The sequence below is a fragment of the Fulmarus glacialis genome, unplaced genomic scaffold (assembly GCF_000690835.1).
Source record: "Fulmarus glacialis isolate BGI_N327 unplaced genomic scaffold, ASM69083v1 scaffold2963, whole genome shotgun sequence".
Classification (NCBI taxonomy): Eukaryota; Metazoa; Chordata; class Aves; order Procellariiformes; family Procellariidae; genus Fulmarus; species Fulmarus glacialis.
The window spans coordinates 568-18,430 of NW_009200887.1; the positions used below are offsets into that span (position 1 = coordinate 568).

At 38.1% G+C, this 17,863-nt stretch overlaps 1 protein-coding gene across 1 annotated transcript; it reads left to right on the forward strand.

Annotated features, from left to right (window-relative positions):
* Positions 1-348: 348 nt before the first annotated feature.
* Positions 349-7,069, forward strand: ETAA1 (Ewing tumor-associated antigen 1; the record flags this gene model as incomplete). The annotated part of the gene is made up of 5 exons (XM_009573745.1): positions 349-486; positions 761-837; positions 2,423-2,541; positions 2,878-5,015; positions 6,954-7,069. Coding segments are annotated over 5 exons (2,588 nt in total), but the record flags the coding sequence as incomplete, so codon positions are not given.
* Positions 7,070-17,863: the final 10,794 nt, after the last annotated feature.

Below are 17,863 nucleotides of genomic sequence, written 5' to 3' on the forward strand. Positions count from 1 at the left end.
ATATAGTTTTTCTCTTAACATAAGCTGAAGTCAATCTTCCCTCAGGTAGGAGGATTGACAGTTCTCATCCTTGCCATCAGATGTTGAGCAATATAGCTGTCAGTATCATCTAATGCTCTGTTACATCTGTGGTGATGTAACTGGCAAAGATAGAGTCATATTCTGCATTAAATGTATAGTTGTGAATATTCCTATTGCAAGTGAAGGAATGTTGATGAGTGTGAACTTGATTTTTATTCTTAAAGTTCCTAAAGCACCTTCTTTGTGCCTTGTCCTGTTAGATGTTATAAATTATTTTGGCCTTTTATTTGTTGTTTTTTAATAAGGATCATCTTTTTGTTTACACAGAGTCATATCTACATAAAACACCAAAGAGATCATTGAGTAGGAAATCCCGAATACCTACTTTCAGCTCTCCTGTTAACGACAGCGATATACAGCAAGAAATCTTTTGGGATCCTCATTCACCAATTGCACACAGACCTGGTAATATTAATGAAACCCAGACTTCAGGGCACCTATTTGAGGCGTGCAGTGGGAGTATACTAGAAGTTACGAAATTTCTTGAAAAAAGATCCCTTTCTGTTACCATGGTTAGGTTGTTTGGTTTTAGTTTTATTAAAAACCCATGAATTTTTCAATATAGTGCTGAATCAAGCTCTGATTTTAGCACATATATTTGAATTATTTGAGATATACTGCACTTTATAAATTGAATTGTTTTGCAGTTTTTAAGAAGGTTTTTTGTTTGTTTTCATAGGCAATGGAAAACCCAAACAGTCTACCAGTAGATGCGCAGTAGAAATTTCAGAAATTGTTAATCGTATTGCTCCTCAGGTAATTGTTACTTTCTAAAACAATGCTCCGCATATGCAGTAATCAAACAGAATAATGCTTCAGCTTTAGTGAAGGCTCAATTTTAGTTACAGTAGTCTCATGGTAAGAATTGGGTGTGTAGAAAATTAGTAATGTTAATAAAACTGGACTGAATTAAAATCATAAGCATAGCATTTGACTGGTTGCTCTTATGAGTCACAGATGCTGTAAAAAAGGACGTATTAAGAAAGTGGACTTGCAGCAGCTCCATTTTAGAAAGCTTACTTTCAGAATACAAGTTATTGCCCCTGGTCTTAGGAATACTGTTGTGTTTATCCTTAATCACTCCTCTGTTAAAAGGTAAGAGTTTCTTCACATACTGGATTTACTTGGCAGTTGTTTTTAAGCATTTTGAATGGTCTTGAATGACTGCTGAAGTACAAAACCAAGACTCAAATGAAAGAGAGCCTCCACAATAATACAAACATAGTAATGTTGCTTCATTATTCTAAATAATTTGCCTTTTTTACTGTAAGATCTATGCTCTTGATGTCTCCCTCTTGTTGTGAACCTGATATCCACAGCCTGGAAAGTGAAAATAAGAGCGTTGGCTTATGGTTTGCTTTTTAGTAAGTGCAAGAAGAGAAAATGTCATTCGTAAAAGAGTTCTGTAGTATTTAGCTTGCAAGATACCCCTGCTTATTTGACAGAGCCATTTAAAATATATTCACTGTTTGGCATATTTGTGAGAAATTATACTTAAGAATTGGAAGATCATTGATAAGGGATGCCACTTCCTTCCTTTTAAATGATTACAGCCCTGTCATAAATATAAATAGTATCAGTATTTGCAACCATCTGTTGCTTGAGTTCTTTTTTCTTAAATAATTACATTTACAAAGAAAAAGAAAACCTCCCCAAAACTACCCTGGTAGTTAGTAAAGTTCAAATTACTTTTGCTGGCTTACATGCAGTAATTTCCCACATCCCATGGCTCTGGCCCTCTAGACATTTCACCACTGCAGTAGTGTATCTCTTAGATTTCAGAATTCAAATCCAAGCCTGAACTTTGAAGCTCTGAAACAACTTCATTAATGTCTAAACTTCACTTATTTCTGTTTAAAGGCTCCTTGTGTAAATGAGTTGTAATGGAAGAAGTCAGAATTTTTTCCTGGAAGCATACAGAATATGATTTCTTTCCAATTCTCTGATCTGTTAATGCTGCTTTAAGTGGATAAAGACAGTGCATCTCAACTAGCTTCTTAGTAGTATACTAAAGTAAGGTAGATCACAGTTTGTAACGTGAATATTGCAGATTATGTGTAAAGCTGAAGTAAATAGAGTATTAGATTTGAGCACCAAAGTAAAATTCAGTTATTTTAATTGAAGTTCCTGTTTTAAATCGATATAATTAAAGTCATACAACTATCCGTAGACAATGTCACAGTGATCTCGCTTAGCTTGTATTGGTTTAGCTCCTATCTGTGGCTTTCACAGATTTGACCCAGTTTAATTGGTTTAGCAACTTTAACTAATGCAAGGTGTGTGTCTAGTCCAATCTTTATCTGAAATCAAATTGCTAAGCATTATAAATCTAATCATTCAGGATGAAAAAGCAGCCTGTAATGAAGGCTCCCTTTTAGGGACATGGATTGGTGAGGATGCTATTCCCTGTACACCTGGAGTAGTAAAAGTGCGAGCTAGGACAAAGTTAAGTTGTACAAGGTAAGTTACAGTTTTGTCTTGCCCATCCCAGCTGGGCTTTCATGAAAAAGGGTATGCGGTGTTCCTTTATGTATAGCGAACCACGTAATTGTACGTTAGCATACAGAATGCTTTTAACTTTGGGCTTGTTATCTCTTCTTAATGGGGTATTTCTTGGGAATTATCAAAAAGATTGCATGCTGACTGCACACTGAAAGCGGTGGGATTCAGTCATATTCTCTGCAGTTGTTAAAGTAGAGAATGAACAGCTCATATGGTAGTGTTATGAGCTTTGCTAAACCTTCTCAGTAGGTCTGACTTTCTTTTCTGGTTTTTTGTTTTTTTTTTTTAATCTAGAGATCTTAAAATAAAAAATCCTGAAGAAGAACTCATGAAATTGGCTAAGGAATTTGATAAAAATCTAGTAGAGCTAGATGCTGTTCAGGAACAAGAGAAACTTGGTCATGACTTCATCCAGACCGCCTCAGAGTCTTTAAATAATTCTAAAGGTGAAGTAAATGTGAAGAACCTGAAATCACTCCTCGGTGAAGTTTCTGAAACAGATACTGCTCTGCCCCTGAAACCAGCTGGACAGAGCACTGGCATCCCTGCTGCAGAGTCCTGTCAATCTAGCAGTCAAAAGTATATAGACCTTGAGGCTGAAATAGCCCTTCATGCTCTTTTTGACTGCTCTACCCAGAAGTGTAGTGGACAGTTGAGCCAAGGACTATCAGGTATTTCTTTAAATAATAGTTTCCATGAAAATAAAAGCACCTTGGAAGAGGAACACCTTCCTGAGCAAATTAAAGACACGCAACATGGTAATTCAGAGGCATATCAAAAAGATACTCCGTGCACACTAGGAAGCGTGAACCAGACTCTTCCAAAACCTGATACTCACACAGTCACAAAAAAAAATCCTTGTTCTTTGAAGACACAATCGGTCGTCTCCAGTAAGCTTGCTGGAGTAGTTAATGATGATTTTGATGACTGGGATACGGATTTTTTGGCAGATGACTCTTTTGTGATGCAAATAACCCAAAATCCTGAATTGATAAGTACTGAAGAAGCACCACCTATTCCTACAAATCCATTTGTGCATGGTTTCAGTGATGCTAGCAGAACAAAGGAAAGTAGTAGTTGCAATTCAGTAACTTATTTGGGGAGTGTACACAAATCTAACAGTTTGCAGTTTTCACCTTTGAAACATTCTAGTAAAAACACACAAAATGTTGCAAAACCTCTTTCTTTACAAAAGCGATATAATAAGACAGAAAACTCAGAGACCACAGCCCTTCATGGCAAATGTGACATTAAGCCAGATAAAATAAATTCTATTTGGAAAAGAGCCCAAAACAGTGATTTGAACTATATTCCTGTTTCAACGCAATCTGAAGTGAAGAATGGAAATGAAACTATTCAGCCTAGAAGTGACCCTCTTCCTCTTTTTCCTTCAAGATCTAATCCTCACAGACAACGGACTGAAAAACCTGGGAATCACACACACAATATTTTCTGTCAATCATCCAGTGTTTCTACCAATACAAAATCTAATGATCTAACTAAAGTGGTTAACCAAGCTAATACAGGTCACTTAAGTCAAGTTGAAATACCAAAGAAATGTGCTGTGTCATTTGATGACTGGAACGAACCAAAATTCTCTGATGAGGTATTAGATATGTTTTGTGAATCCGATAGTCTTTGGGATGCAAACTGTGAGGATGATGAATTGTTGTATCAGGTGTGTGATGATATAGAAAAGCAGACTCAGAGCCAGGATGTTAAACAAGGAAATGAAAGAGCTAAAACTACACAAGGAGCCAATATTAATTCCAGATCAAATGCTGGTAACAGCTTCCCAGCATCTAAACAAGGACTACCTGATCTCCTCTTGGCACAAAAAAGAAATGCAAAACAGGACGCTTTCTCACTAAACAATTCCCATAGGAATTCAAAGGTTACACAGGGGTTGGCCACAACAGGTCACATAGTGAACTGTAAAAACGTCTCAAGTCCTCTAACTCTGATCTCGGGTACTTCTATGGAGTGTAAATACACTCTGTCTAAAAACTATCATCAAGCTGCTTCTGAAGATACTACAAAGACTGTTTCGGGAAAATGGTACAGGTCAAATTCTGTGCCAGCAGGAGAGACTGGTTCTGAAGTAAATCCTGTTAATGCAGTAAATATTTTTAGTAGCAAAACGTTAGACAGCCCCAATCTTTTGTATAATACGGAAAAGATACCAAATAACAGTTCTGGTTACAAAACATCACTTATGCCTTCAAAGTTTAAGTTCCGAAAGACTAACAATTCTCAGGCTGCTCTTCATGTAGGGTCTGAAAATCCAGAGAGTCGTTCTGGCATTGGAATTACTCTGCAGGGTTTGGAAGGAAGCAAGAATCAGGTGAATGTGACTTTGCACAGCAAGCTTGACAATAAGAAACCACCTTTCAAGAGGCACCTTTCAGAGTCTCTTGCACTGCCTACGTCAGGTATTTGTCTTTACTGTATCACTGTTAGACTGGTTTTGTTTGTTTTCTTACTGTAATCAGAATGTCAGAGAAATTTATACTGTATTGCAACTTACAATAGGCTTCAATATTCATCCATTCAGTTTAGGCGTTAGTAAATGTTCTAACTAGAATTTGGAGGTTATTTTCTCCAAAATAAAATTGTCCTGATGCATCTCTTGAATTCCTGTAGTTAAGGACTTCTGTTTCCCATTTTCATTCCACTTCTCCAAATACTTCACACTCTTGCTCCGCAGACACTCAGAATCACTAGGATCAAGCATAGGCTGATGGCAGCACTCAGCATACCATATTCTTAAATTGTTACTTAAAAATACTACTATTTTGATATGTAGTAAATGTTGTAGTGTGAATCTGTGCTTTTGATTTATAGTTCATTTTTAAAAACATTAAAAATTACTTATCTCACCCATGATTCGTAAAACCCCAGTTAATGGTGGAATAGGTAAAGAAGGCAGCAGGTGATACGGAATGCCAATTTCCTTTTATTATTGTACACCTGGAAATTGGAACCTCGAATCATTCGACGCTTCTGAAACCTCAGCCTGTATTGTTGTTTGCTCTGTGGCTAAAATTGCCAGTGAAATATGCTTGTGTTATCAGTCTAAACACTAACATTTCCTTTCATCTAGAGGGGAGGTCAGTCATTTTTCCATCACCAAGCGACAATCTGTAATATTCCATGCGCTGGTGTTACTTGCTAGGGAAATGTAGAACCAGTCAAGTGCCAGTCAAACAGTCTTGGTTTTACTTGATCTCGTGGCTTGGTGAAGTTTTAATCAATTTTAATTTTAATAAAATGTGCCTTTAGAGTGTACTGTATCAACCTCAATTTTCAGGAAGCACTGTTACAAAAACAACAAAAAAAATTAATTCCTGCAAACGATCAGCCAGCATTATTTGAAGAATCAGTATTTTATCTGTGTTTCTTCCCCAGCAAAGAAGCAGATAAATGCGAAGTAGCAATTTCAGATGTTAAGGGGGAAGGGAGGGGACAGATAACTAGTCATTCTGTGGAATGTTCTAGAGAATAAAGGAATGAAAAATAATAGCACAGATTTTCTTTACAGATAAACAACAACTGTCCTCATCTTAAATTTTTGGTGAAAGGACATTGCTGTAACAAAAAGATGGATGTTAAGTGATCTTTTCAAAAACTGATACGTAATTTTTCATGGACGCCTTTTTTTTTAAGAAGCACAGAGACCCTTTGTTTTATTTATCCAGTTTGAAAGACTACGTATTAAAAATACATTAATTGGGAATTGGTGTATAAAAACGGTAGAGTTCTTGACATGTTCAGGGAGTGTTCCTGTTGGTTCCAGTGAGGTCAGGATTTTATTCTATGGGAATTTATAGTTCTGTAACACAACATATAAAATATGACGCTTAGCTATCATGTTCTTGTATCCTTTGCCAATTTTTATTGCTACTTTTGACCTTTTTTCCAACCTTTCTGGTTTTATTTGTGTGACACCTGTACTGTATCTGACCCCTGTGTCTATACCATCTCCGTGCCCATATCTCTGCCTAACTCACTAAATTGTAGAGCCCTTTTCGCTCTGATAGCCTTAATTTTCTTAACCCATCGCCATCTCCTATGTTGACTCCTGATGTCACAAGGTTCACTTGAAGGGCGGCCAAGTAAAATTTCCTTGAAGCAAATGTCTGCATCCCAGTATTTTCATTGGGAGGGTAGTAATCAGTAGCGCTACAAAGGTCACGCATCTTATCCCCCTTCCTGCCTTGGGGATAGGATAGATGAGCCATTTTTAACTTGGGTGCCTGGTATGTCAGAAGAGTGTGCTCTTGCCATAGATCTTCAAACATTGAAAACAGGTAAGTAAAATACATATTGAACAAACTTGAAGGCTCCTAATACATGTTTTTTATTTACAGTGTCTGTGGTGGAACAAAAAAATAGAAAATGTTCTCAAGAAGAGATTGAAAGAAAAAAACAAGAAGCTCTTGCACGAAGAAAATCCAGAATGCAGGCATTCTTTAAAGACGCTTGAATTTGGAGTTTATTTTGTCCATGGAGTAAGTTTTTGGGAGGGATATATTGTAATGCTGGAAGACACTTTTTAAACTCTGTTCACAGCTACTGACGGCAAGCTTTTTCTATTTCTCAATTTAAAAAGATTTTGACCTAAACCATAACTAGACTCTGTTTACAGCTACTAACGGCAAGCTTTTTCTATTTCTCAATTTAAAAAGATTTTGACCTAAACCATAACTAATACTCTGGTGGTATTTAGTCGTGATTAAAAACTACCAGTTGTAAATGCGTAGTCCCAAACTATCTTCAGCACAATGAAGATTGTATTGAGTTCACATACTGTTATGTGTTGAAGTTGTATAGTCTGAAAATCATCAGAGCATGAAATCGTTTGTATACACATAAGGAGATGTCAAAACCAGACTGTATGTGTTTTGCCTGTATTTCTCTTATTCCAAGTATTTTAATCTATAAGAAGACTCTCAAGTATACACAGACTAAGAAATGCTAATGTGTGCTCTCAGGTAGAAGAAAGTTTTTAAGTTTTCGTTTAAAGAAAGTACAATCAAGAAAACATCCAACATTGGAAAACTAACGGAAATGAACAGGATTTTGAAAGCGTGCTCAGTTTGTCTCCGTTACCTTAGGTAAGAATTGTACATAGTGAAGGAAGAATTTAATATAAACATTCCATAAGATAAAAATCCTGGAAAGGATGTTTTATCTTTTTTTTTTTTTTTAATTCCCTTCATGAAGAGTTGGAAATGCCCTAGCTAACAAAATTGGACCACCTTTTTCTTAACATGTGTTACCAAGCTAATTAAAAAAGGTAGCCTATGTCATTTTACCAAACCATGAGCAATATAAAATACACCAGGTGAAACCTCAACAACTATGAATCAGTTTAGCCTTATGGGTTGTACATATTTTTCAAACTAAAGGCTGTTAAAACATAAAAATGCAATGTCATGTCAGCTTAACAGGGGCTGGTAGAATTTTTGATGTGATAGATGGGTGCAGAGCTCAAACTGCAAAAACTGCCTGTGGGTAAGCTGCAAGATATTTTTCAACTGAGAAATGCTTATATGTAAACATGTGACACTATGAAAAGTGATTGTAATTTTTCTTTGTAAATAAATAACTTCGAAATGTACCAAAGGTTAGAGGAAGCTTTTGGGTTCTGTAGTATGTGCCATTTTTGTAACTCCTAAAATGTAAGTATTGTATATTTGTAAATCATCATTAAACTGTTTTACACTTTTTCTAATCTGTTCTGGAAAATACTATACTACAGAAACTGGTAAAAGGGAGCGGAATGGGAATTCCTTATGGACTTTACCCGAATGCTCTGTCTTGGTAATTTACCCGATTATTCCATGCCTTAATTTTCTACCTATAGTGGTGACAAAGTGCTTCCTTTGATCCATTTAAACTAGAAATCCTTGGTGGAGGAACTGGTTCTACACACACCCATCTGCAGTGGAGTCCTGAAATACTTAACTATACTGGTTTTCAAACTAGCGAATTTGCTTTTGTATTAACCACCATTCTTTGTGCTAGTTAGTTGATTATGAAATCAAATCCCCAAGTCCACCAAAGACCGTGCTGGTGCCCAGTAAGTGTTACTTACAGTCTGTGGCTGCAGCTCCCTGTCCTTCAGCCATGTGCAATATATGATGAGTTGGATCAGCTTACTGATCTGACTGAAAATTAACCCAAAAAATGTTTTCAGTTTTTCAAAGAACTCCATCGTAATAATACCCTTAACAGATAATATAACATGAAATAGGAAGACCCTTTGTTGTGTTGTCAAGCCTCTGCTGGCAGTGTTCAAATGGTTTATAAGACAGAAGATTTGCCTGTCCACATGACAAATAAATGTAAACCCAAATAGTGGCTTTTGCGAAAATTTTATTTATCCTGAGAATGTAGTTTGATCTGTGTATCTGAGGGATATGCTTGTCTTTGTGATATTCTAGGAGAATCTAAACTCTCAGGTAACTTGTCAGATGCACTATTAGCCAAGAAAGTGGCAATGAAAAAAGGCTTCTACTATCAGTATTAAATATGAGAGTTATAAAACTGGCTTTTAAGGTACTGATACACAAGAATGTCAAATCTTATTGAGAAAGATAAAAATTAGGCTTTTGCCAGGACAGTGTTCAGCTTATCAGCCCTTCCCTCCCCAGGATATTTCTCTAGAAATAATTCTGTAAAGGAACCAGGATAATTTTTGTTTTCAAGGATAATATGGTTAATTGTACTTCAGATTTGAGAATATGAGCTAACTGGAAAGGAAGGAACTGTTGTGGGTGCTGGAGAGTATTTTTTTAGGAAGGTTTCACTCTGATGCAAAAGGACTAACTTTTAATCAGGTCTGAAATTGGGATAAATAGTAGATACATAACATGAAATACAGGCGAAGCACATTATGGCTACCCAAGCTCAGCATACAAAATGATACATCCTGAATGCTTGCCACCATGCGTCCTTAAGCACACTCAAAGTTTAAAACCAGCTTTACCGCCCTTCCAGGTGATGCTGATTTTCTCAGCACCCAGGATAGAAAGGCCCTGGAACTGCCCGCCTAAAATGGCACCACTGGTCTCCCCGTGAGAGCAGGGTAAGAATCCTTTAACACAAACATCTAATCAACCCTCTTATCTCCTGAGCTGTAAAGTAAGTGCTCAATGTATGACACGGGGAATTATGTTGCCACAAGGGGTGTGGAAAGGATCCTTTGCAAACTTCCCAATTGGAGAAAGACCCAAACTACTTTTTGACCAATTACTGTCATTTACTTACTTACCCAAGTGCTTCCTATGTGCTGTTTAACCACATTTAAAGAATCTGTTTGCAGATTGACAGTTCACGGCAAATGCATCCATTGCCCTCCCCTATTAAACTAATCATAACAGAGGGGCTTTGGTTTTTATTTTACTTTTCATAAATACCTATTTTTAGCATAGGTATTATGCTTCAAGGCCCGTAATTTGGTTTTTATTAAAATTACTTTCCAAATAGAAATCACAAGTTCTTGGGATCATGGTTTCTTAACTGATGTCGAGACAAACTACTAAGATTGTCTTGGTTTTTTGGTCACACCCTGACTATCCCCAAATGCCCCACCATACCATCTCTCAGTTAACAAATTGAAGAGAGTTACTTCTTTTTGTGACTTGATGCTATTAGAAACAGAGAAATAATTTCTTGCATTAAAATTAAACCACCCCTATACCATTTTTATTGGGCAAATTTGATAAAAGTGAAAAGCTTAGAGAACTACTTTAACCCCATATAGTCTCATTGGTGGAGTCAATGCAGGCAGAAGATTCATTAGGGCTTAGAAATAGTTACAAAGAAGACAGCCTCTACAATATCAAAAATAAAATTCCACAAGGTAGGAATTTTTGTCTTTAAAAATATATATATTCATATTGGTTGGTCAGAAACATTCAAAAGATTTAGAAGAAATCTAGTGAAAAGTAAACCGTCTAGCTATATATATATCTCTCTCTTCTTAAAAGAGTACACATCACGGGGCTTGTTTCTTGTGAGTGCCCGTACGCTAAGTGCCAGTCTTGCCCTTCGCCTCTTCCTACTACGCTGGCATCAGCAGGGTGCTGGACATGGACCCAGCCCAGCAGACAGGGCAGCATACTGACGTTGACAGGGGTGCAGACATGAGGAGTTTAACCTTTGGCTAATTCTCGAACATCTGGGTATTCAAACCAGCAACGCAGCAGGGCTGTAGCTAGAGATGGTTCCGTGCCTCCTAACCCGAGGGACACAGTTTAGGCGTACAGTCATTTCAGGTGCTCTTACAGCAGTCAGTGACGCAGAGAGGGCAATTCAGATGTTAGGTGCCTGAACTACCTTTCAGATGTGCTTAGCACTACGTCAACAAAAGCAGCCATCTGCCTAACAGGTATTTTAGGGGTGCGGTACTGGGCCTAGACAGTTGCTCTGCTGTGCGTGGGCAGCCAACAGCTTCGGAGAGCAGACGAGAAGTGCAAAAGCTGCAGCCCTACTCCTTGCTCTCACGTTACGTTCCCCCTCCTCGCCAATGAGGAAGGAAGTTGAGCGGCAGCCTCACGACCCCAAAGATTTTACAGGTTATGCTCTGCATCCCTCATGCTTCCTGGTAAGTTCTTGGTGACCCGCTGACACTGCATGTGCCTCAATCATGCGGTCTTTTGTCTGACTGCTTGCAGTAGACAACGGATCTTCATTAGGAAAGTATCTACATCATTTTAATTAATTAATACACATGCACGCATAAGAAGTTTGGTATTTCAATAGCTGACATTTCACTATGAAGCCACATCTTCCTCCAGGCAAAAAAGACCTATACAAATAGTAACAACGATCTTAAATACATTCTAAATTAAATTATGACTGTCATGTTTCATTATAAATTAATTTATGACTGTTTGCTTAAGCACTCATCTTCGTTTCATTCAGAGCATAGTAATTTTTTACATAAGCAGAGCAATCAGTGAGCTTAAGTTTAAATGTAAATGGAATTCCTGTATGTCCCCATACCTGAGTATAATTTTTATTCCACAGATATTGATGCATTTCACGATAAGTGATGTCACTCGCTAAAATCCAAGGATTATCTTTTTCAAGTAAAACCTGTGGTGGATTTTTTTTCTTTTAGGAAAGGCAGATATGATCACGTAAAGGACCCTTTCATCATTATTCTCCTCATCTGTACCTAAAACGATGTGTTGTGTAATATATATACATACATTCACACCCTTCCAGTTCATGCTGGTGAGAGATGATGTTTAAAGCATTTGAGAAATTTAGTAATATTGCGTTTTTATTGTGTTAGTTGTATCAGATTTTCAGAGAGGCCAGCATCCAGCAGCTCTTCAAATTTTGGCCTATAAGGCAAAATTAATCTTGGGGCTGCAGTTCAGGAATACCAATGTAATCTTATACTATGTGTACCACTTATTACATCTAGACCTTTATACCCAGAGGAATAACATAGATGAATTCATTGATTATATCTTTTTAAGCCTAAAAAGAGCTACAATTTGTCAGGGAAGAATAGCTGGAAGCAACAGATAGTGACCTAAATAGTAGAATTCCAAAGATAAAATAGAAGAAAATGAACACAAATGCTTCTTTGTTTGAGAGCTGTATTGTCTGCAACACACTCCAGTGAATCCAGTGTTTGTGGAAGAGGCCAAGGCAGATATAATCTGTGGAGTTAAAAATGACAGGCTGAGTAAGTAGCCATCAAAGATGAAGCTAGGAAGACTCTGGCAATTGTGCTGTAAATCAGAACTGCAATATTTGTTCAAAGCTCCGGTTACTACGCATACTGGTGGTTTTGTCAGAATAGTCAGAAAAGTCCTGCCTCATAAAACACTTAAGGATATCTAATGTACTGTTCTTGTGGAATTAAATATAAATTTCTGTGACTATTGTCTGGGTGTAATGTCAGTATGGTAGCTGGCAAACCATTAAGGGCCTGATTCTACTCTTGCAGCAATTTCCTTAAAGCACTGGAGGTAATGGAGTGACTCAGGCGAATAAAGAATCAAGCCCATGCATTTCATTATTTAAGTAGGTCTTGTCTTTAGCACATAAATCTAGTGAAACAGCATTGCATTTATCAGAAATTGTTATTGTTTATGCATATTTTCAAAGTTTTTTGGGGAAAAAGGTTGCGTTTACGCATACCTTTTAAAAGCCACAGTTAACAGCTTTCACCTCAAACAATGTTAACAGAGGTGAGGAGAGGACTACAGGATTTATAGATTTCCTTATTAATGAGGTTGTCTGCTCTTTGCAGCTTGTCCTCACTAAAGGAAAAACTTCATTCAGGTTTTAACCCTGGAAAATTAGGACCCATGTAGACATGGGAAGGAAGCTTTGCATGCGCTGCCACACTCTCTGTGAACAGAAGATGTCCAAATAAAATATTATATTCTAACTGAGCATAGCAATTTAGGGTTTGGGTTTTGTTGGGGTTTTTTTCGGCTGAGCAGGATGGGATTTCTTACGTGCCTAAAGCCGAGCATATGTTGGGCAAGTTTTGCAGAATCGTGGCTGTAGAGCCAAGTGTCTAAGGCTATTTAAGCACCTGGGGAAGTTACTCATGGGGAGTCTCATTTGTGATTCACAGTGGTATGAAAAAGAGCTTGATGAATAGTTGTTTTTTGTATACCCCATTGGGTACTTTGCTGCACCTCTGGGTGTTAGAGACCTGCAGAAAGCTGAACCTCGATGACAAAAAAAATGGACATAATGAGAGAAGGAAAAATGTGTTCTCCAAGGCTTGCACAAGGCTCGTTCAGAAACATTTTAGTAGATGAAGTGTTAACACTTCCTTCATCAATAATGACTTGCAAAGGACTTTTTTTTTTAAATTAGCTCTCATGTTCTACAGCAAAAACCTGAAATATATGCTTAGAAATATCACAAATTTGAATTCCTGTCTTCCTAGTTGCTTCTTACAGGCTACGCTGTACCTGGATAGGGACAGATGTTTTTGTAAACTCTAACACTGTAAATTAAGATGACATTAACCCTAATAACTATTTTGTTATTGAACTTGAATAGGTGTTAGCGATGAATAAATGAAACTGAATTTTATAGAATGACTATGTTGTCCATATCACTTGCTCAATTTTCAGCATGCTGACTTGTGTGACTTCCATGTAAGCCACTCATCAGAAGTGGCAGTCAAACCAGCAAAGACCTCAATTTCCAACATAAAACATCAGAAGATCCCAGAAGATTTTCTGTTTGTTTTTAATGCCAGATTTCCAACCAATAGTAAGAAAGGAAAAGAAAGCTACGCTCATTTATCGGCTGGGGGCAAAGTCTCACAGACTCATTTTCTCTACAATTTTCTTCCAGGTCACAAAGGCTGACCCTAGGCCCTTCACAGAAGACTGCCATCCTAATCTCATATGGGCTTTTTTGAAACTCCTCAGGGCTTTTTTCCTCTCCTGTAATCCGTCAATGTCTGATGTGGTCGTTAAGCGTGCTCTGTAGATCTAACTAGGAATCATGTCCTATTAAGGCTTCCACAACAACCAGACTCCTGCTCCTTTACTGGAGCCATCTACTAAGTTTCAAATTTACATTTACTTTTAGTTAGATCTTTAACTCAGATATTTTCTAAGGCATAAGTCATCCACTCCTGACGTTTCAGGATCCCGAGTTTGATGTGTTAAAGCTGTACAATCTGTAAACTGTGAATGTGGGGGGGATACTTGGACTGCTTCTAAAGGATGCATGCAGGGTGAGTGAGAACAGCAAGTTCATATATGCTATACAGCAATCTATGTATGTGAAATTTCTGAAAGGCTCCACATCACCGATGAAAAATTTCTAGAGATCAAAAAAGTTTGAATACACTGCATTAGAGTGTCAAATCTTGACAATATAACACATTAAAAAGAGTGTAACCAAGTGACAGTTTTCTAATAGATAACCATAGAGATATGAAGAAAAGTTGGAGGACAGCCTGTAGAAAGAGTTATGAAGGTGAATGGAAAGAAATTTGAAGATGGTTTAAGATAATGTCAATCGGTGTAGACCAGATAAAGACAGACCCTTTTTCATTTTCTTGAGAAAGTCTGAGGCACCTACGAAACTACATAAAACACCTGTTAGTTATAAAAATGTCAAACCAGCATACATTTGGGAAATGGAGAGACTCAAACATTCATGAAAGGGCAAGAGAGATTCTTGGAAGACATGTCAGATATATTTGTCATCTCAGCAATTTGCCTGTCTGTGTTCCAGAAAAAACACAAGTAGTTTTGTGAGCACTGAAAGTAATCAAGCCTGATTTTCTACAGACTAATTAATGGAGTTTCTAAAAGATTCAAGTTCCAATTGAAGCTTTTTTGGTTGAATCCCATCGCTTGAGAATCCAGCGTGGATTCTCTAGGGACTAATAAGAATGAATGAGCTCTTCTGCAGATACAGGGATTTTTTGAGACTTTCTCCTCCATCATCCCACTCAGTTTCATCAAACTTCTGAAAAATACCACTATTTTTTAGACTCTCTAAAGAGCTGACCCTTCTCTCCCCCAGTCTGCTCAGTGACATTTCCCCATCCTTTTCACTTAACGGTAGTGTTGTACCCATGATGGCTTGAGCACATACGAGAAAAGATTACTTCCACCCTCCAAACCTGCCTAATTTTTGTTATTCACAGGAAGTCTTGCGGTTCACTAATTAAGACGTAATTTGATGTTATTTCTGACCTAGGAATGAGAGAAGATGGGAGAGGATCTGGGACTTTCATTCCTTTACAGGCCTTGTGTGGGACCCTGTGCTTTTCTCCATGTTGTTGTTGGTCAGCTACCTTGCTGCTGATAGAAGCCACTGCCAGTCTGCTTGCTCGTAATAGATAAAACCACCGGTCCTTCCCTGTATTAATATTTTAATTAATTTTCTATACAAGAACATTTATCACCTAAAATCAAGGAATAAATCTATTTTAAAATGAAGCTAGCTTCAATATTTACTGCAACTTAATGACAACTTTGGACAAGAGTTTAATTACACGGAGTCAGCATACCATATATTTTGTAGGGATGTACCATGGGACTTATTTTAAAGTGTAATTTAGAGTATAACTTCTAGACTGCTCCTCAATATGAACTTAAATCAAAATATTTCCACTGATGGAGCACATTCTTCAAAACTGATTACAAAAGTAGCCACAGTACTAATGGAGGCTTACTGTAATTTTATGTGTTATGGTATAAATGACTTGTAAGAACACTCTTGGGAAGTTGTACTGTAATTTAATATCTTTAAAGCTAAAAACTGCTAGGGAAATATTTTTTCATGGGGACCTACTTTTTCCCCTTAGTGTCACCTACAAATACATCTTTCTGTAGGACAGTTTCGTATCCCTTGCAATTCACATACCACGTCCAAAAAATACAATGAAATGTCGTGCTGTGCTTTGCAGAACCAGCCTCCCCTGAGCAGTGGACAACAGACAAGGACTCAGGAGACGGAGCTTTTCCTTCCTTCTACTCACTGCTGGCTTTGTGGATGCTGATGTCAGGGAGGTTTACAAAGGCCAGTAATGGTTTCCTTGTTCACCATTACTCCATTTTTTGCTGGCACCACTCATGGTGGTGTGGGGAGAGGCAGATGTTCTGAAATGTCTGTATTTCAGGGACTTGCTGTGAAAATGCCACACCACCTTTGTGGCACAGCTGCATCCCACCACAGGGAGATGTGAATTACCTCTGTGAATACCGAGAAACTCGCTGTGTTTAACTGTCTAGCCATACAACTAAATTCTTCTTTACACTGACCTTATTTTACTGCAATGAGTAATAACTGTTGCTCTCTGACAGTACTTAAGGCCTACATAAGGCTGCTGTTCAGCTGTTTAACAAACTTATTTCAATAAAAGAGTGGCCGACACCATTCCCTGACTAAACAATTTCTAGAAGAAAAAGCAGGGAAGTCAGCACAACACTCTTGGGTAGATGAAGAGCTAGGTTTATTCTAGGACGTAACTCCTTAAAGACGCAGACACGAATGAAATGGGCTATGCCAAAACACAAAGGGATTTTTTCACTACCTAATTATCCTGTGTGGCAACTTTTTAGTGGACATTATTTGTAGATCTTCATTTAGGTAAAAATAGCTATATTGCAGATCATTATGGCACCATTCTATTCTAAGGTTATGCCAGGCATACGCTCAAGGATATTTCTACTTTATAGACAGGCATGCTATCTCCTAACTGCTCCAAAGGCATCCAAAGAAAGATTTACACCGACACAGTGCCGTAACAGCTCCACAGGAACTCTAACTAGCCATGAGTAAATAAGGCCCATAATCAAAAATGCTGAGCAGCACCTCAGCTGATGTAAATTGTCACAGCTCCTCTGTGGAGCTGGGGACACTTTACACAACTGGAAGATTTGTTCCTCTGAATGCACAGAAAGTCGACCTCCAATACATAAAGTGTCCTTGCACAGCAGGAACGCGCAAACTTTCTTTTGAGCTCAGTGGGAAACTTGTGGTTTCTCACTCCAGCCCCACAGGTGTGCTTCACCTTTTATTGGTCAAGATGGGTATTTGCAATGGTCCACTGGGTAACGGAGAGATGCCTTTTTAAGTTCTTTTCTAAAGTATATTCTAAATGTCTCTGGAAAAATTTACTTGCAGCTGGAATTGCACTGGGTAAGCTACACAGATTTTCAGTGCTCTTAGATAAATACAGTACTGCACGGCCATCCACTGCTGTGCTGAAGGGGTCATGAGGCTTGATTAGCCCTGATGGGTTCAGAGGCCAGGAATTTGCAGTAATTAACTCGCACTTAAGCAGAATCATATAAACGTATCCAAATCAATTTTGTGATGGAGAGGGCAGGACTAGGCCCTGGCTGCCAAGTGACAGCACACAGACAGCTGTGGGAAAGGAGAAGACAAGACTTTGTGCCACAGAGCCACAGTGGAGGGATGGTGGTCACCTTCAGATTTTCTAGACTGCGGCGAAGCCTTGAACTGAGTCAGACGTCAAAGCTGGCTCAGAACTGAAGGGTTTCCAAAGGAAAACCTTTCCTATCACACTCCTTAAGAAAAATGGATCAGCAAAATACATGGGTTACAGGACGAGAAAGATGAAAGGGGGAGGTCATGCAGTGATCCCAAGCATTTAATTTAATCCCGTTTCGTGTAGTGGGGAAGTTTTGGTCACCATAAAGGTTGTGGCACGTGGATACATGAAAGCAGGCTGGAGATCTAGATCTGGATCCTTCTATTCGTTTTTCTGTAGCTCTCACCACTTAAAACCTTC